The sequence below is a fragment of the Narcine bancroftii genome, chromosome 5 (assembly GCF_036971445.1).
Source record: "Narcine bancroftii isolate sNarBan1 chromosome 5, sNarBan1.hap1, whole genome shotgun sequence".
Lineage (NCBI taxonomy): Eukaryota > Metazoa > Chordata > Chondrichthyes > Torpediniformes > Narcinidae > Narcine > Narcine bancroftii.
The window spans coordinates 56,323,841-56,345,514 of NC_091473.1; the positions used below are offsets into that span (position 1 = coordinate 56,323,841).

Below are 21,674 nucleotides of genomic sequence, written 5' to 3' on the forward strand. Positions count from 1 at the left end.
TTGGAATCAGAATCCAAAGCCTGTGTAAAATGAAGATGAGAAGAAAATGTAAAGTGTATGGGACGCTTCAAAGATTGTAGACTTGGGGTAGGTAAAAGATGACAGAAAGATTTGAAAGCCTAGACTGGAAGTTTAAAATTGTAAAATTGTTGGACTAAGTGTTAAATATTTAAGCAAGATCAATGACAATGTGAGAAAGAGACTTGTTGCAAGAGTTTTGGATGCCTTCACATTTGAAGATGGAGCAAAATGGGGAAACAAGAGGAATAATGGTTTGAATGAGGAGCTTAGCACCAAATGATGTGGGTTAGGGGTGCAAATACTGTAGAAGAACAAAAAAAAACCCCAAAGAAATAGGTTCATTAACTGAAAATCAAATGGCAAGTCCAAGTGGCAAATAGATAAGTTCAGTCTCAGAGTCTGGACTGGTAGATAGATTTTTGCCTTAATTATTCCCAATAATTAATTGGAATTTATTGAATATATTAATATGGTCAGACAAGCAGTGTGACAACCTGAAGTAGTGAAAAAGTTGGAAGAAATATTGGTGAAATGGAATTGGCCAACATTCCTGTTTCAATAGGATCTGGAGTATTTTCAGAGGAAGGATTTGAGTGATAGCATATAGATGAGAAATGGGAGAGGTTCAAAGTTCAGATTTACTGTCAGAGTACACACATAACATGACAAACAACCATGAGGTTCTTTTTCCTGTGATCCAGGCAGAATTTCTATACATCAGTAATGCAAAAAACTGTGTTCATGAAAAGATAAGTATACAAAATAGAGAAATGTAAACAGTGAAAATAAATTGTGCAATACAGAAAATAAATATTCAATAATAGATAATATGCAAAGTAAGAGTCCGTAAATAAGTCTCCGATTGAGCTTGTTGTTGAGGAGTCTGATGGTGAAGGGGGAGCAACTCTTCCTGAACCTGGTGGTGATCTATACCTCTTTCCTGATGGCAGCAGTGAGAACAGAGCGTATGCTGGGTGTTGCGGATTCTGGATGATTGCTGCTGCTCTCCCATGGCAGCGTTCCATGTAGAGACTTTTACCTGTAATATACTGAGATGTGCCCACTAATTTTTGCAGGGCTTTCTGCTCAGATGTATTGGCTCCACATAAAAGGTCCACAAAGTATCAATGAGGGAGCTGCATTCCAGATCAAACAGTACTGGGGCAAGATCTGCAATAATGCACAGGATGCCCAGGCTTTGGCTGGCCAGATAAGAATGGAGGGAACTGAAGGAAGGGCAATGCCACTGCCCAACAGAGGGGAGACTCAAGATAGAATGGTGTGGTTAACCATGCCAAAGAATAGTTTACCAGGTTAATACTTTACTTTGGTTTTAGGTCTTGGAAAGGAAGGATAGGCTGAAAAGAGAACAGAAAAAGGAAAGGCCTGGAAAAAGTGTCCTGAAATTAGCCAGTTCCTTATATTAATTAATTAATATTTTAATTTAATTTCATTAATTATTATTTTGTAGTTGACAGGATCACTATCTTTTGCTCTCAAGAATCTTCCAAGTCAAGATCCAAAACCTTCCTCTTGATATTTCTGTCAGGCATGTTTGAATACATTACAGAAGCTGGTTCCACTGATAAGATTTTGACTGAGAATACTTAGCCTTCAGATGTTAAAGATCCCAATAGCACAATACATCACATCTTGCACTATATAATATATTATTAGGGTGATTATGTGCTTATATAGTTCATTAATATACAATGACATGAATTGTGTAAAATTTACAGTGCTAAATTATACAGTTTAAGGAGATTGCTATCTATTTTATCCTCTCTTACTGTATCTACTTCTAGGAGTAATTTTGAAAAGCTGGTATATGTTTCAAATTTAGGTTGAGGGATTGATCTTGAAGAGGGGTTTTGATGAAGAGTTGAGCCAAAGGATTAAAAGTTAATACAGCTCAATATTTCTGTTCTTTTTCTGTGGCAAGCTCATCCCCCACTGGCAAGTGGACGAGCTATCTTTATGTTTTTGCACAGAAATTTCTGTAAGGAAGACCTATTATTAGTCATTTCCACTGAAATAAACAAATCCGGCATTTTTCTGGGTCAGTGTGTCCTTTTACAGCAAGCCAACATCCCGCGAGCAAAAGAGGCGGGACGTGTCACTCAACAACGTCAGTGTCTCGTTTCACATATAACATTCTGTATTTGATGGTATGTTAGATCCACTTTTTTCCCAAAAAATGGTTCAAAAATATTCCCCCAGTCTTGTATGGGAGTTTGAAATTAGGGTGATAATGGTGAGTGACTCCAACAGTAATGCTGTCGGTCCTCGCACTGGTCATTGTTGTATTGAGAAAGTGTCAGATCTGTAAGAGATGAGTTTGGACACAAGGGTTTGCAATCAAACATTATTTTTATTAACACCAACAATTAATAGAAGAGCGTGGGAAAGTCGTAGCAGGAATAAAACACACATATGCACAATTTATAAAAGAGCAGGGGAAAAATGCACACAATTTAATAAGACATGTGTGCACAATATATAAAGGAGTGTGGGTAAATCTACTGCAAGTATTGAACTATAGCAGTGGATTTCAAACTTTGCCTTTCCACTCATATACCACCTTAAGTAATCCCTTTCTAATCACCGCTATCTATTGTTGGGGACTGGTGGCAGGCTGTCGGGAGGGAGTGAGGTGGGGGAGGGGGAGCGGGGCAGAGGGGATATAACTGTTCATACTGAGGACAAACCCACAGACCAGCTTGCTCACAGCACAAAATGACTAGAGAGGCCTGGGGACAGCTGAGAGCAGGGCGGTGGAATCAGTGTTGGGGGTGGTCGTTTATCTCAATGCCACTCCCTAACATTAATCTTCTCCCTTAATATCTGAAGTGACTGTCTTGAATACATTCAATAACTGAGCATTCGCAGAGTTCCAATCTCAGTACCCTTTCATACATACTTTTCATCTTATTCATGAATGATCAAGCCCTATTTTGAAAGACCACAGCCACTCTACATCTGTCCTGTCAAAACCATGAAGTATGTACTTATGATTTAAATCATCTCTCATTCTCCTCCCAGCAGCACATCAGTACTTCACCCACCAAACAAAACAGTGAGTCTAGATTTCACCACCAGATCATTTCATCTCCAGCTCATTTCAGATTTCTCCATTTATGGGAGCATGCATAGGTATCCGAGATGGGCTAAACCTCAAATGCCTGTCCAGCGAATTACTTGCTGTCAGCCAGATTGACTTTGCCTTTTACCTTGTGCAGCTCAGTCTGGCAACGGGCCTCTGGGAGAGAGCGGGAGAGCAGGTCACCGGGAGTGAGTGGGACAGCAGGCCGCTGGGACAGAGTGGGACAGTGGGCCACTGAGAGAGAGCAGGACAGTGGACTGTTGGAAGAGAGCAGGCAGCAGGCTGCTGGAAGAGAGCGGGGCAGCAATACTATTATTAAAAAGATTTTTCATGTTGTCCAAGTTTTAAATGCTTACCCGGAAATAATTTTTTTTAAAATTGCGGTATACATACTCATCCTTATTTGAATTGGTCCTGGAATGCCAGAAGCACCTCTTACACAGATGGTGTTCCGAGACTGTTACTAGATCTGCTGCCGGAAAAAAAAGGTGGGTCTGGAATGACCCCCCCACCCTCCCGCCATTCTGTCTCAGTTCTTTTTGGACGAGTGGGGTTATGTTAAAAAGGAGTCAATGACCCAGATCGAAAGGGCTGTGTAAAAAGCATGAATATTGTGTGAAGGTTCTGAAAATATTCACGGACATGGAATAAAGGGTCTTGGGATCAGCAAACTTAATATATTTCATGGGTACACTCCTCCACCTGGCAGTTAACTCCCAACTGAACTACAACTTCTTTTCACCATTGAAACACACCCAACTATATACTGAATTAACGATTCATAACAGAGTCCTTTCCCAGTCTGGGCACTGGGCACTGAGCACTGCAGCACTATGACAGAATCAATTTCCAAAGCATTGACAGTAATTGAAACTTTGGATGAGGAGCTAAAATCTCAATCAGTTGGGAAGTGGGCCAAGGAGTGCGAAATGGAATTTAACTCTGACAAGTGTGAACTGTTGCTAAATTAAACCAGAGAAGGCCATAGAGAATGTTGTAGAACAAAGAGTAATGACTCAGATGGAGAAGGTGCATTCAGCACACATTCCCTTCATTGCATGGGGTGGAGAGTACAAAAATTGGGATCTCATGATTCAGATGTACAAGATGTTGATGAGGTCACATTAAGAGTACTCAGTGCAGTACTGGTCACCCAGCTATATGAAGGACATCAGTAAAGTGTCCTTAAATTTACCTGAAAGGGTGCAGAGGAGATTCACTAGGACTAGACGACTTGAATGATAAGATCTATATTCCCTGGAGTGTTGGAGGTTAAAGGGTGATCTTATAGAAGTTTACAAAATCAGGAAGGGCATGGATAAAGTCAACACATATAGTCTCTTTTCCTGGGTAGAATATTGTAGAACGAGCGGGTATAGGTTTAACATGAGAATGGAAAGATTTAAGAGGGACCTGAGAGGCATCCTTTTCACTCAGAAGTTGGAGGGTATCAGGAAGAAGTTGCCAGAGGTAAATGCAGACATTTGAACAGATCCCTGGTTAGGAAGAGCTTAAAAGACCAAATGCAGGCAAACAGTACAAGTCCTGAATACGATCTTGGTTAGCATGGTTGAGTTGGGCTGAAGGGCCTGTACTATTCTCTATGACAATTACTTTTTGAGATATTCAATGGTAATGATAATGAGTTTATTCATAAACATATATGTACAATGTAGAAATGTACCAAGATTCTTACTTGCTGAAGCCTCTCAGGTACTTTCGTAAAAAAAACACAACTCCAATGGTATAAATTAAATGACCCCAGAATGGAAATGGAAAGAGATAATAGGTATAAAAGATAGATAATAAATATTCACAGTTACAGTTAGGGGAAGAAATAAAAGGGTGGCATTTCAAGAATGCTCCAATCTGATGCCTCAGTCCAATCATCAGTCTCAGAGCTGCTCAAATAAGAGACTTATGCTCTGAGAGTTACTTGGTTTTTCACTGCAACCACAGCAACAATTCAGCACAAATGAGGCAAGAGCAAACTGCAGTCTGCAAATCTGTGCCAGCTTTCTTACATTAGTAGTGATTTTTAAAACTTATTCATTTGGCTTAGAAGGGCTGAATGCTGACCTAATGAGAGCTTTTGCTGCAATAATTTTGACCTTGCCATTTCCTGAGATATTGCCCGTGCCATGGGGCTAATTACTGCTGGGTCAGTCATTTTACTGTCCACCAGATGTTTAAACAGCAAGGAAGGAAAAGTAGAAAATACCAGAGATACTCAACAGGTCAGGTCATCTTAGGAAAGAGAGAAAAACAATTGCATTGAATTAAATTGTCCACATGTACTGAGGTACAATAGAAAATATTTTTGTGTGCTATCCAGGAAGTCAACCTTGCCTTGTGCTCAAAGGGTACTGAAAAATAAAACAAAATGGCAGAATATGGCATTACATAGGGGAAAAAAAGGTCAATTAAAAATTGCAAGGGCATTATCATTTTACAGAGAAGAGGTCAGTTCAATAGTCAGTTAACAGTGGCAAAGAAACTGTCCTTGAACCTGGTGATGTGTTTTCAAGCTCATATATCTTCTGCCTGATGAGAGGGTGAAGGGAGAGTGACCACGGTGGGTTGGGTCCTTTAATGTGTTGGCTGCTTTCCCAAAACAGCAGGAAGTGTAGTCACGGTCATTGGAGGGGAGGTGGTTTTGCAAGGTGGCCTGAGTTTCATTCACAACTCTGCAATGTCTTGCAGTCTAGGGCAGAGCAGTTCCCATACTGATCTGCAATGCATCCAGACAGGATACTTTGCTGCATCTATAAAAATTGTTAAGAGACACTGGAAACATGCCAAATATCTTTAGACTTCTAAGGCATTTCTCTCTCCTTGAAGATTTGTGACTACTGAGCATTTCCTGCATTCTCTGTTTTTCTTTCAGATTTCCAGCATCTGTGGTATTTTGCCTTTGAGGGCTGATTTTTCTGAAGGTGAATTAGACAGCGCTTACATTCCATTATGGTGAATGGAATCACTTCCAAGTAAAGCTTAGTAAACATCCAGGGGCAAACATGACTTGTGTTACTGGCACAGTCATTTTGCCCACATTGTAATGACTGTATTGGTAACATTCATTCCTGTACACCTCACCAAACAACACAGGTTTATTCTAACCTCTGCAAATCTCTGGAGGGTTAAACTCAATCTGGACTAGATGAAAACAAGACCACCTCTCGGACGCCCCAGCAAACAATCAAATTAAATTTGGCCTTGAGATAATCTGTCATTGACAACTCTGCAATGATTATTTGCTGGGTTCCATAACCAATTAAGTATCTTTCTTCAGTGCCCTGCCCTGTCAAGTCTTCTGAATACAGGAAGACTCCACTCTCAGCCTATGAAATTGATCTCAGCAATGCTGTCCTTTGATGTTAATCAGTCTGGTTCACACTCACAATTGCAACCCAGAGATTCCTGATGTTTAGTATACTTTGTGTTCAGTGATTGAACTGGTGAGGCTGCTGGTGTAGAAAACTTGATGGCAGGCAGCAGTATATTTTTACCAGAGATAACCCAGTTGGTTAGGATAACAGGGGGCTGTAGAACAGCAGTGCAGTGCCCCTTTGAAGGCTTAATTGTGTAATTATCCTTCAAGACTCATGAAGTCGGAGTATCTAGCACCACAGAAACAGGATATTTAGTCCATCACATCCATGTTAAACATCAAGTACCCATTTACACTAATCTCATTTGCTGGAGCTTGGTCCATTGCCTTAGCGCTTCAAGTGCTCACCCAGACATTTCTCAGGTACTGTGTGGGCACTTTCCCCCACCAACTTCTCAGGCAGTACATTCCTCATTCTAACCATCCTTCACATGAAAAGTTCTTTCGAAGATCCTCTCTAAACTTCTCTCCTCACCTTAAACTCACAAACTCTGCATAATTTTGCATTCCTCAAAATGGTTGCCCCTCAGCCTGCTTTATGCTAAGGAAATCAGACACAGCCTATCCACCTGATAAGTTGTCATGTCTGGATTAAAGGGTATGTGCTATGGAGAGAGGTTGGGAAAGGGCGGCACAGTTGGCATAGCGGTTAGCACAACATATTTACAGCACCAGCGACTAGGATCAGGCTGGGGTTCAAATTCTGCGCTGTCAGTAAGGAGTTTATATGTTCTCCTGTGTCTGCATGGGTTTTCTCCAGGAGCTCTGATTCCCTCCCACCATTCAAAAATGTACCGGGGTGTAGGTTAATGGTGTGTAAGTTTTGGCAGCATGGATTCGTGGGCCAAAATGGCCTGTTACCATGCTGTATGTCCAAATTTTAAATTATTATTTTTTTTTTAAATTTGAAGTTTTGGAGGCTGAGGGGAGGGTTGATAGACGTTTACAAGATTACCAGCAACAGTGATAGGGTAGAGAGTCAGAATCTTTTTCCCAGGTAAAGAGGTCATGCGTTTAAGGTGAGGCGATGGTGAGGGGACAAATTCTTTACACAGAGAGTGGTGGGTGTCTGGAATCGGTTTCCAGGAGTAGTAATGGAAGCAGAGATGACAATAGTGTTAAAAGGCTTCTCGATGACACATCAATATTCAGGGAATAGAGGAATATGGATCATGTGCCAATAGCAGGGCTTGAGTTGAATGTTTTACCATAGTCAAAGTAAACAATGGGGTGAAGGGACTGTTCCTGTGCTGTACTATTCAGTTTTCCATATTCAATGTTCTAAGTGGTTTTGACTGACACCAAAAGTTGAGACAACTCAGCTCTGACATGGTTCAGGATTATCCTTTCTGGGTGTCAGCAGTAATTCCCAAAGTTATCCCAAGACACAGCATTTTTTTTTAAGTTTGCTTTGTCTCATTGCCCAGAGTTAGTTTTGTGAGTGATCAGGAAAACCAGTGCACCAGGATGCACTGCCATGTGGATAAGGACTTTCGCCCCTTTCTCGCCTTGGAACACATATGTGTTTTTGTGTGCTTGTTTGTGCAACTACAATCAGCCTGGCATCCCTGTCTTCCGCTATCTGCAGCAATACAATGGGAAATTACTTTAAGCATTCTCAGTTTTGTCCCTGGTGGAAATATGTTCAGAATAATTTTGAAAAGACAACTCCAATTTGACAGAGATTAGTACTTACTGTGACCTTTCTCTGAATGTCGACAAACACTGCTGATGCTAAAAAGAAAATGTCATGTGGTAACATTGAGGGATGCAGTCCTGAGTTTAGGATTGAACGACAGTAATTGTTTGGGACAGAGCAAAGAAGGGATTACTCTGGGTTTGCAAATACGCCCTCAGATCCTGTGGTGAGGAGAGTTTTGCCTGGCCTGAGATTGTATTTCAGGCACAAACTGTGCTGAAGTGCTCTATCTTTCTTTGGCTTGGCTTCGCGGACGAAGATTTATGGAGGGGGTAAAAGTCCACGTCAGCTGCAGGCTCGATTGTGGCTGACAAGTCCGATGCGGGACAGGCAGCCATGCCCAACTTCTACATTTGCTGAAAGTTGCCTGTAGAGCTCGTCGAAAGAATCAAAGACTTGTTGATCCAAACCAAGGCTTTTATTAGCAAAAGATAGGAGCTCTTCGCAGGTGGCTGACCAGTCCGGAATGATCCGACCTGGCTAGGGACACAACCCATTAAGGCCCAGACAGTAGGCGTGGCTAAGCTCTCAGCCAATCGCTGTAAGCACAGTCTAGATACAGTAACTATATACATTGGTGATAGATCTGTACTATCACATTGCCACCACTGCATTGTCTGTTTGGAATCAATGGCTGAATTATCTCTCCTTCTCTCAATATGTATCTCCTTTTGTTTTCATTTTCCTTAAATAGTGTTGATTTTCCTGTTTTGATTTGTAAAAATGAAAAAAATGTGATGAATAAAAAGAGAACTGATTCAATGAAAGGGATTTTTTTGAAGTGTCTCCTCAAAGGGAGCGGTGCATTCTTACAGCGGAAGCACCGTGATGCTTGCTCTTATGTCATTTCACATAAGTGGCATGGATAGTAGAGCTGTTACCTCTCAGCTCCAGCAACCCCAGGTTCTCACCTCAGATACTGCTTATGTGGAGTTTGTACATTCTTCCTGTGATGCGTGGTTTCCTCTGTGAACCCTGGTTTCCATTCACATCCCCAAAAAACTTTCAGGTTGATAAGTTTATTGGTTACAGTAAGTGTGTAGATGAGTGACAGAATTTGGTGCGGGGTGGGGGGTGGGGAGGTGTGTGGAATTAAGAGTTGATGCTGAATATATGGGGGAATAAAATGGGTTAGACTAGGATAAGTGTCAAATGACTTTTAACTATCATGATGTGTAGAAGGGGCTATTTCAGTGCTGTATCTCTTCATGACTTTGACTGTGCAACAGATCAACCTTATCTTTTCACATAAACTGCTTTGATTGAAATCTCCTGATAGTGCCAATATCTAATGGGAAAAATTATGTGTAACTCAGTTGAAATAAATAGCTTTAACACACTGTCAGCAAGATCCAGTAGGCTGTTAGTTGGGCTCACAAGAAAGAGACTGAGTGCATTTTCCATGACAGCTGGTGAACGTGCAAACCTCTAAGCAACTTCACAAAGTCTTGGGCCATTTTTGCAAGTGGATAAATTTTCAGTTCTGTATTTGACTGAGAAGAGTAGCACGTCTGATGGCATAGCCCTCCCCCCCAGTGCTGCTTCAGAAAGACAGGCGCATGACATGATGAAGTTCAAGAACAGCTCTTGAAACCATGGCATTTGACCAAGGCGACACTTCGGTCCACTTAGTCACGGCTGACACACACATGATGGCTCTTTAGACCAATGCAAAAATGTAGACTGTAAATTAGTTTTGTCATTGATGATGGATTTGTTTGAATGTGGGTATATCAATGAGGCTGGGGACTTAGCCCTTAGATTGCTGAAATTTATAACGTGATGCACTGTTTTTTCATTATGGATAGCCTTCTCATCAGTCAACCTTCAGCCATTCACTCAGGAATATTATAATAATCTTTCAAACTTGGAAAGATGATGTGATGAGTAAACACATTTGTGGATGGCAGGCAGCCAAAGATATCCAGCATTAAAAGAAGGACTGGCCTGCATTCAATGGTAGTTCTTTATGTTCTGATGGCACCCACTTAATTCATTCACCCATCCCATTAAGCTTCAGTTTTGCTGCATGGTGTCAAATGATGTTAGCTGCAGCTCGGTACACAGCAGCCTTGCCTCTGGGTTATGTTCTAAGGGCTCTATCACACTCTAACACTAGGATCTGTAGTCTCAGCCAACATAGGAGTGCCATTCTGAGGAGGTGAATTAGGATGAGATGCTACCTACCCACTCAAGTCTATTTAAAACAACTATCACATCATTCAGATTGGAGCAACGGAGCTCCCTCTTTGACTTGATATCGCAAGGACCCTGAGGCTGATCCTCCATACATTTCTATTAATCACGAGGGGAATGGCTAAGGTGAACAATCATACCCATTTCTCCAGGGCAGGGGAGTCTAAAACTAGTGGATATTAGTTTAAGTAGAGATTTAGAAGGGGCCTCAGGCAACTTTTTCCTTGCTGACGGTGATGCGTACATGGAACAACCTGTCAGAAGAAGTAGATACAATGCTACATTTAAAAGACATTTAGATAGGTACATGGATATGGAAGGTTAGAGCCAAACACAGGCAATTAGGACAATCTCAGATAAGTAGCTTGGTCAGCGTAGATAAGTTGGGCCAAAGAGCCTATCGAGCTCTATGATTCTATCAAAAATAAATAGACTGCCACCTATCTCCTTGTTCAGAAACTAATAATTGAAAGTACCCAGAAAGATTTGGGATACCACAAGCCCATGGAAGTTGCAAATCTGTCAATTGTGACTTAAAAAAAAAATTAAGTGTATTCATGTTGAGCAACCCTGTAAAATAAACATGTCTTTCTGTTTTATTCTGGTGCATTGCAGACGTTTTGGGACAAAATGTGCAGCATGTCAGCAGGGTATCCCCCCAACTCAAGTGGTGAGGAAAGCACAGGATTTTGTCTACCACCTTCACTGCTTTTCCTGCATCATGTGTAACCGGCAGCTGGCCACTGGTGATGAATTCTATCTGATGGAAGACAGCCGGCTGGTGTGCAAGGAGGACTATGAGACAGCCAAACAGAATGGTAAGCAAATGGCTGGTGGGATGAATTTGCTGTGAGACAAAGATTGCATTGCATTCTCTTTAACCCATCATGGCATTCTCTTTAACACAGTATACTTGCTTGCTAACCATTTTCTACACCAAAATACATGAACAAATTTAATTTTTTTAACATCAAAATAATTCCCTTAAACCAGTGGTTCTCAACCTTTTTCTTTCCACTCACATACCACTTTAAATAATCCCTATGCCATTGGTTCTCTGTGAATAGTAAGGGATTGCTTAAAGTAGAACGTGAGTGGGAAGGGAAGGTTGAGAATCACTGCTCTAGACCTATTTGTTACTGAAATACTTTGCTTGAGAAAAATTGTCATTGGTCCATTTCCTTTGGAGTTATGAAACTGTGCACGAGTCAATGAGGTACGATTAAAACAGTGGTTTTCAACCTTTTTCTTTCCACCCACATACTACCTTAAACAATCCCTTACTAATCACAGAGCACCTATGGCATAGGGAATACTTAAAGTGGTATGTGAGTTGAAAGAAAAAGGTTGAGAACCACTGCCTTAAACCTTTTGAAGTTCATTTGCCTCCAAAGCATACATTTAATAAAGGATAAGGCATATTATAGACCTGTGGCCTACCTGCTGTGAACTTCCATTGAGTAATGGGGAAGCATACAGGAGTGAGATAGATCAGCTAGTTGAGAGGTGTCACAACAACAACATTACACTCAATGTTAGCAAAACTACAGAATTGATTGTGGACTTCAGGAAGAGGAAACCAGAACACAAACCAGTCCTCATTGAAGGGTCAGCAGTGGAAGGGGTAAAGAAGTTGAAATTCCTGAGTATCAACATCTCTGGAGAACTGTCCTGGGGCCATCATGTCGATGCAATTGTGAAGAAGGCACGCTAGTGGCTATAATTCATTAGGAGTTTGAGGAGATTCAGTATGTCACCAAAGCCTCTTGCAAATTTCTCACAGTGTACCATGGAGAGCATTCTGATTGGTTGCATCACTGTCTGGTGTAGAAGTACCAATGCAAAGGATAGGTAAAGGCTACTGAGGGTGGTAAACATGGTCACTGGCATCATGGGCATGAATCTTCACTCCATTAAGGACATCTTTAAGAGGAGATGTCCAAAGAAAGCAACTTCTATCATTAAGGAGCCTCACCACCCATGCCATGCCTTTTTCTCACTGTTACCATCAGGAAGGAGATTCAGGAGCCTGAACTCAATGTCACAAAAACAGCTTCTTCCTCTCTGCCATCAGGTTTATAAACAGACAATGAAGCTATGGACATTACCTCACTTTTTTTTTTGCATGTTATTTATTCTTTTTTAAATCTTGTATTTATGGAATTGTAATTTATAGCAGCTGTTCCACTGTGATGCCCAATTCTGCTGCCACAAAATAAAAAAACAAATTTTGTGACACATGTTCAAGACAATGCACCTGATTCTGATTCTGAGTGAACTCAATCAGATAGCAAGGATGCCACGATTTATGGTCACCGAGCAATCCTTTCTGGAGCCTTATAATGAATGAACAAACAAAGCAACAGTCATTCTGCAGGTGCAGGACAGTGGGCAGAACATTTATATTGGAACCATATTAATCAGGAGGCCCCTAAAAGTGGCAGAGAACCTAAGGCTCTCCCCCAAATGCTGCTGAGACCAAGCAGCAATTGTAAATTTCAGAAATGAGATTGTTTGATTTTGTGAGACACAGAGTGTTATTATGGCTCCATCAAGGAGCTGCCTGCTGCTTGCATGGCAGAAGTGACAATAGTCAATGGAGAGCTCTGCACACAGTTTCCTCTTGAATTCTGGCTTAAGAGAAGAGCAGCAAACAAAAGCTAAATGAAGTTCCAGGAGCATGACAAGAATAAGGATGGTTAAATGTTCTGGCCATTTTATACGTGATGCTTTTCTGGTAGCTGCCTTGTTGAAGAAACGTTCACATCGAATGTCTTTCACTGACCTGAAGTCCACTGATCGACTAATGTTAATGAGATTAATGACAATTACTAATAACCTGTTGTACAGATAATTATTAATAGGTCCCTGGAGCAGGTGTTGTGCACTGAGTAATAACACAACACCAGATACAATAGTGCATTACATCACCTGAGCCAATCAATCAGATGGTGAGGATACCACGATTTATGGTAACCAAGCAATCTCTTCTGTCAGCCATATAATGAATTAACTCGTTCACTGTTGCAATGGATTGTCACTGATCACTTAAACCTATGAAGGCAGTGCTGAAACCTCCTGGAGTAGAAAACCAGTCGCATTGGAATGGGAATGTACTGGAAATGTGGGAACACAGATAATCTGTCATTTTCCAACCATGCTTTAAAAAAAATGACACAAGATCATTTGCACAAGCTTCGTGCCAGTTCCAACCCTTAAACTTGGAAATTTACTTTCATGTATATCTTTTTTTAATCTGAAAGAGCCAAAGTAAAACTGCTTTCTGTAAACAGAGTTATCAGAAAGAAGTGTGTGTGTGTGTGTGTTTGTGTACTGCTTTAATGTGTGTATGTGTCTTAAAAGAGAAAGATATATATAGTGTGTGTGTGTGTGTGTGTGTGTGTGTGTGTGTGTCTGTGTGTGTTATATATAAGAGAGAGTGAGAGAGAGAGAAAGAAATAAAATCGAACTACTTCATCACAGTGCCAAATTTTATCAGGAGTCCAGCCCTTACTCGTTTGATTGATCCACTAATAGTTAAATTCCACTGATCAATTTTAAAAATAGTATATTGATCAGTGAATTAATTAATTGCCTTTCAGATGCAAATGGGGCACAGGACCAAGCTCACTGTATTGGTTAACAAGTGTTCATCGATGAAAAGCATATGTAAGTTATAGAAATAATTCTGATATAGCGCTGGGCTGTCAAATCCCTTTACTTACAGGCTAGTCCATTTACAATTCTTTCAGGCTACTGACAGATTAAATGCAGGTATGTTTGAAACCTAATTATCAAGTGCTTGCAAATTACCAGAACATTTTCTGGAGCAATTGGCCCACCATAAGTTTTACATTAGATTGTTGAATCTTTCCTTGGTCCTGAAACTATATCCAATTGCATAAACTGGAGACTTAAGAAACCATCAAGAAACAATGAAATTGTTAGGCAATACAATCAAAATTCATCTAGTCTGACTTTTACCATTTTGTAGTGACATTAAACAAAAATAATGTATTGTTAACCAATGATAACAATCACTCTCTATCAGTTTGTCCATAAAATATGCACAAATGGAGTGATGAAATTCCCTGAAGCAGAAAGCCTTGTCCAAAGTGACGAGGCCTTCCTGAACCTTACCAGACCATTTTTTAAGTCATTCTACATTCCAGACGAACACAATATTTCTGAAGGAAATATCTAATATTGCATTTTAAGTCACATTTGTTTAAAATGGGCAGAAATGGTATAACATTTCATTAGCTCTTGTCAATGCAGTCTAACTTGATGCATAGGATTGCAAATATGAATTAAAACTTCAAGGGAGTGATTGTCTATTTTTCTCCTAAAAGCTCCACAAAGTACCCGTGAGATATTAAATAATTTTAATTTATTTTACTAAGATATTTTAGCTCTGCGTTAACTTATTTGTTAAAAGCACAACATGGTCAGTAAATATAGCTTGGACCATTTTGTTTTCTGTCAATGTGAACAGAAATGCAAAATATTGTGATAAGTGATATTATTCCAGTTCACACTTTACATTTAGCACCCAATCATAGAACTTAGAACAGTGCAGCACAGTACAGGCCCGTCAGCCCAAAATGTCATGCTGACCGTCATAAATCTACTCAACAGCAATCTAATTTTTCCATACCTCACACCCATCACTCTCTATTTTTCTTATACTGTATCATGTGCCGATCTATGAGTATTTTGAATGCCCCTATTGTACCCAGCCTTCACTGTCACCCCCAGGAATACATTTCAGGCACCCACACTCTTGGTATACACAAAAAAAATTTCATCCTGCATAGGGAAAATCATGAATGTGTCATAGAAAACAGTTTAACCTATAGAAGCCATTTTTGAACATATTACAAAATTGGGAAGATTATAAGTAAAAAAAAGGATAGTTTGGGAAATTAGCTCCAAGTAATTCTCTTTGCCACTCTCTGGTGCATGGAGGAGGGTAGCAAGCACTTCCAGGACACAAGCCTGCAGTGTCAGTATTTAGAAAGGCAAGAATCACATAAATATATATATGTATAAAAAAAATCCACCAATATTTCACATGAAGCTGTTATATTTGCACCTTCATTTCCCCAGTACATCCATGGTCAGATAACAAGTTTCACTGACAAACAGAGCTTCCTTTGAATCACACTTTCTTTCTTCAGGCCCTGTTGTGAAGGGGTTATGATACCCAGATTTAACACTGACTTCTAACAATGGAGCATTTGCCACATAAAATAAAAACCCCTAGTATCCAGCACTTGGATTGGTAGATGACAGATAAGTGAATTTGCTGAGTGTATGAGTTTGCATGTTGTGTGATTTGACAAAATTTTAATTTCTGTATTTTTTATCTACTGATATTTATTTTCTGCGACATTTTGCTGGTTGCTTGAGGCTGATAGTTGCTTGAATTCCTGATAACAGGGGTCTTTACTTTTGCCGCTAAACTTTGATGAGAAAATATATGTGATTAAACCAATATATCTAGCAGATATCATACTCTGGGTTATTTGAGCTGTTTGTCTGTGTTTGAAGTTTGCAGCAGTGTTGGCGCTGAATTGAGGTGTGTCTGAGGTTGATGGTTACATAAGTAGGGTATGGCATCTAAATCTGTGACCTCTGGCATTGACCACGTGCATGAGGTCACTAATTCCTTGTGGAAGTACAAGGAATTGTTCTGAGGAAGCTCAACTCTTGCCATTGACTGCCACTGTTATATCCACAATGAGTCTGAATCTAGAGGATATCCTGGCACATATAAGGTATCTCTAAATCTAAATCCTTGCCAATTTGACTAATAGAACAAGGAAAAACCACTGCACACCTCCATGCCCCCTGATGATCTTCTACTGTCAGTATCCAAAGATGACATGTGGGATGCCTTCAGGAGAGTGAATCAAAGGACAGCATCCAGTCCAGACAGAGTACCAAGAGGTGTTCTTAAATCCTGCGCTGACCAACTAGCCAATATATTCATGGATATCTTCACCATCTCATTCTGTCAGGGCATAATATCCACCTGTTTCAGACAGGTCTCAATTGTTCCGGTGCACAAGCAGAGTGCCTAAATGACTAGCACTCTAGCAGTCACATCTATAGTGATAAAATGTTTTGAGAGGCTAGTGTTGAAGCATATCACCTTCTATCTAAAGCAGCGACATGGATTCATTCCAATTTGCCCACCAGAGCAACATATCTACAGCAGATGCCAACTCACTGGCTCTTCACAAAACTCTGGAACACTTGGACAGCAAAGATGCATACATCACGATGCTCTTTATCAACTACAGTTTGGCATTTAACACCATCGTCCCCTAAAAACTGATCAGCAAATTCCAAGTTCTGGGCCTCAATACCTCACAGGGTAATTGGATCCTAGATTTCCTCACCTTCAGACCACAATCAAGTCAAGTTACTGTCATCTGGTTGTATAAGTACAACTCAGTGAAACAGCATTCTCTGGTCCACAGTGCAAAACGTGCAGACAAATAATACATATGCAGGACAAGTAATTAATCTATACAAATAAATAAATATTGTTTTGTACAAATGAAAGTCTCGGATGGTTAGTGTGAGCAGTTCCTTTGCTCATTCAACATTCTCACTGGGCCGTGGGAAGAAGCTGTTCCTCAGCCTGATGGGGCTGGCTCTGATACTCCTGGAGCAGATGAAAGAAGCTGAGTGCAGGGTAGAATGGATCCTCAATGATTTTGCATGACCTTTCCAGGCAACGATCCTGGTAGATCACGTCGATATGAGGGAGGGAGACTCCAGTGATCCTCTCTGCCACTTTTATGGTCCTGTAGATTGGCCTCCGATCCATTTCTCTTCAGCAATCGTACCAAACTGTGATGCAGCAGGCCAAGATGCTCTCAATAGAGCTCCTATAGAAGGCTGAAATAATGGTGGCTGGTACACTTGCCCGCTTCAGTCTTCTCAGTAAGTGCAGTCACTGTTTCACCTTCCTGACAAGTGAGGAAATGTTGAGTTTTCATGATAGGACACTGTCAAGTGAACTCCAAGGAACCTGGTGCTCTCCACTCTCTCCTCTACAGAATTGTGGATGTCTGGTGGAGGGTGGTCATTTCTGTTCATTCTGAAGTCACGATTATCTCCTTTATCTTGTCCACATTGAGATTCAGGTTGTTATTCTTGCACCATTTCACAAGATTTTCTACCTTTTTTCTGTAGTGCGGCCATTGTTGTTACTGATGAAGCCAACTATTGTTGTGTCTTCTGGAAATTTGATGACACTATTGGGACTGGATCTGGCGATGAGGTTGTGCGTCAGTAGCATGAACAGGAGTGGGCAGAGCACATAGCCTTAAGGTGCGCCTGTGTTCACCATGATGGTGCTCGATGTTCTGCTGCTGACCTGGACAGACTGTGGTCTTTCCGTTAGGAAGTCCAGGACCCAATTCTAAAGAGGGGTCTTGAGTCCCAGCAAGGACAGCTTCTCCACCAGCCTCTGGGAAATGATCATATTAAACGCCAAGCTGAAGTCAATAAACAACAGCCTGGGGTGTTGATCTCCAGGTGGGACAAGATGGAATGAAGTGACAAAGATACACCATTGTCTGTGGAACGGTTTCTTCTATAGGTGAATTAAATGGATCCAGCATCCCTGGGAGGTGTGCTTGGATGTGTTCCATCAACAGACGCTTGAAGCATTTCATAATGGTGGAGGTCAGTGCCACAGAATGGTAGTCATTGAGGCCTGTTATTGTTGTCCTTTTGGGTACTGGGATGATACTGGCTGTCTTAAACTCAGTCAGAACAATGGAATATTGCAGTGAGGTGTTCTCTCTGGTTCATGTACAGCCTCAGATTATTTACTTCTCCAGCGATCTTACATTTGAGAGTAGGATCATTGGGAGTGCAGGTCTGAAGTCTAACCCTGATGCCGGCCCATTTTCCATGCTTCTGCCTTCTCCAGCAGCACTTCCGATGGCCTTCCATGTGAGGATTGGCAAGAACATCTCCTCCACAATCTCCATCAGCACTGGAGTATCACAGGGCTGTGTAATTAGCACCATGCTCTACTCTCTTTAATCTGTGTGGCTCAGTCTGACAACAATAGCATTTAACAAATTTGCTGATAATACCATGGTAGTGGGCAGCATAAAAGGGGATGATGAGTCAAAATAGAGGAGGGAGATTGAAAATTTGGCTGATTGGCCAAAAGCATGAAGATGATTGTGGACCTCAGAAAGGGAAAACCAGAGGTGTATGATCCAGTGATCATTGGGGGATCAGAGGTGGAGAAGGTGAGAAAATTTTAATTCCGCAGAGTCATTATCTCGGAGGACCTTTCCTGGACCCAACATATGGATGTAATTGTGAAGAAAGCACATCACCACCACTACTTCCTCAGGATTTTTCAGAAGTTCAGTCTGACATTGGAAATCTTGATAAATCTCTATGTGTAGTGGAAAGTGTGTGACTGGCCCACTAAATGGTAGTGGACACACCAATACATCACAGGCAAATATCTCTCCATCATTGAAAATATCTATATGAAAAGCTGCCTTCAAAGAGTAGCAGCATTCATCAACAATCCACACCACCCAGGACATGCTTTTTTCTCACTGTTGCCAAAGGGAAAAAAAGATATAGGTGCCACAAAACTCGTACCACCGGGTTTTGGAACAGTTACTACCCCTCCACCGTCAGACTCCTAAATAACAAACTCAATCAGAAATTCATTTAAGGACTCTTTGAACATTATTGTGATAGTACAGATTCTAATGTGTACATATGTACAGATGGTAGTGTAGGATGACTGTGATTGGCTGAGAGTGTAGCCACACCTACTGACAGGTCTTAAAGGATTGCTCCTAGCCAGACCAGGTCATTCTGGACTGGTTGACTGACTTATGATATGCTCCAGTCTTTTAGTTAATAAAAGCCTTGGTTTGGATCAACAAGTCTTTGGTTCTTTCGACGCGCATTACAATTATTTATTACTGAAATTTTTTTTCTGGACTTGCACATTTATTTTGTTTCTTTTTTTGTCTACATTTCTCTCTTTTTTTGCACATATTGTTTTCTTGAGTATAGTTCACAGTAACAAATAAGTAGAAATTCTGTGTGGCCTGCAGATAACAGAATTTCCGGATTGAACGTGATGTCATGTATGTGCTCTTTTGAACAACTTCATCGATTGAAAGTATTCAATAATTTGGTCTTTTCCTGTTGTACTCTGACAATAAATCTAAAATCTCTTCTTCCCTCTCTTACTTTAAATATTCCCCACCAATTTCTCCATTGAAATGTCTGAATATGTCAAAGCATCCCCTGTCCCAGTTTCTGCCATTTTTTAGTACTTTCTCTTTCAGATACCAACTACCAGCTATTGATATGAACCATTATGATTATACCCTTAAAGAAAGGGTGGATGGTTGGTGTAGTGGCTAGAACAATGCTGTTACAGCACAGGTGCCTGGGATTTGAACATGGTGCTGTCTTTAAGGAGTTTGTACATTCTCCCTGTGTCTGCGTGGGTTTGCTCCGACCCTACAAAATGTTCCAGGATTGTAGGTAAATTGGGCAGTATGGGCTTGTGGGGCAAAAGGGCCCGTTATGGTGATATTTGCCTGTGTGCATGTTGTTTGATAATACCCTCTGGATGTTGCAAATAAATGATTGAATGAATGACTGTATGAATGAGAGTTTATTGATGTATACAAGATTACAATGTACGAATGTACACAGCCAGCGAAGGAATAGGAGCACTGACTAGATCTGGATGTCACTTAAATGGGAATGCACACGCAAAGTTGGACACAAGTTAACACTGCCTTGTGATCCCATGTCAGCGCTAGGTCCTTGGACTTAATCAAGTTGCAGTTGTTACACTTTTCCAAGAAAGTGGTCGGTACTAACTGTACACTGACATTGAACTTACATGGAAGGGCTTACTTTGGCCGCACTGACTATATCGCACCTTAGTCCATGCAATTTAAGATCTCCTATGTGCTTGTCCGACACAGATGCTGATACAGAGGCTGGAGCAAAGAGACCACGAACTACAATTACAGCTAAGCAGTTGGAAACACTGAAAAATGCGTACAAAACCTCTCCAAAACCAGCTCGCCACGTGAGGGAACAACTTTCCTCGGAGACAGGGCTTGACATGAGGGTTGTGCAGGTAAAAGGAGAAGCCACTTTTCTGGGCAGACATGGTGATTTTTAATTTTTTTTTTGCATGGCGATTGCTCTCACTTTTGGAAAGTACATTTTTATTTTCACATCACTCCCTCGCTGAAAATCGAAGCAGCTTGTTTGCAAAAGCAATGGGCAGTGATGTCACAATCGTGGTAAGGACTAGCATCATAGAGCGAGCCTTGTGGCTGATTAATGACATATGGGGAATCAATTAACTCTTTCACTCCTATAAAATTGAACCCTGTGCCCCTATAATATTTAGTAACTTCAAGTTTGAAAGGTGTTGCTGGGGTCATATATGAACTTCTTTAAACATTTTAAGCTATCAGAGGAAATTATAGGGGAAAAAAGTCACTGAAAAATGTCCAGTGTTATAAAGATACTCATGATATAAGAGGTAAATTATGATTGTCACTCCCCACCCCACTCCAGACTACAAAGGAGAGACAAAGTTGCAGTCCTATGCTAATACGAAAGGCAGGGAAAACAAATTGAAAGTAAGAAAACTTGGTGGTGTCATGTGGAAATACCAGTGCCTGACCAGGAAAGGAATGTGACATCATAAGCTTCTGCAGTGTGACTTCTTCACTCCTGCCATTTTAAAAGGCAAGGTGAGCACATACTAGAATGAGGACTGAATAGCTAATGTCTGAATAGAAAATCAACCCTTAGACCCCAGCCAATATCCATATCCTGCCGCAGTCCTATTCAGTTGTCTTCAAATATTGATTAATGACAAAAAAAAAGTCTCCAGATGCTGGAAATCTGAAATTGAATAAAAGCAATGTTAGAAACACTCAGCAGGTCAGGCAGCATCTGCAGAGAGAGAAGCAATTAATATTTCTGGCCTGGGATTCTTTATTTGAACCAGGAAAGAGAGAAAACAAGTTAGTTTTCAATAAAAGCTGGAAAACAATGGATGATAGGATGAGATGCTGGACCCATTTCAATTCATCTATGGATCAAACCTTTTCATTGACGATGCAATAGTTTTGTCCCTTCACTCCATCCTGACCCACCTGGAGAATGACACCTCATACACCAGGCTGCTGTTCATCAACTTCAGCTCAGCAAAGGCT

General features: G+C 40.8%; 1 protein-coding gene across 1 annotated transcript in view; it reads left to right on the plus strand.

The window, feature by feature from the left end:
• Positions 1 to 21,674, plus strand: part of lhx4 (LIM homeobox 4) — an 80,377-nt gene that overhangs the window by 51,274 nt on the left and 7,429 nt on the right. The window contains exons 3-4 of the mRNA XM_069937481.1: positions 11,026 to 11,228; positions 20,421 to 20,578. Coding sequence (XP_069793582.1) covers positions 11,026 to 11,228; positions 20,421 to 20,578 — 361 coding nt within the window. The remainder of the gene's footprint in view (positions 1 to 11,025; positions 11,229 to 20,420; positions 20,579 to 21,674) is intronic.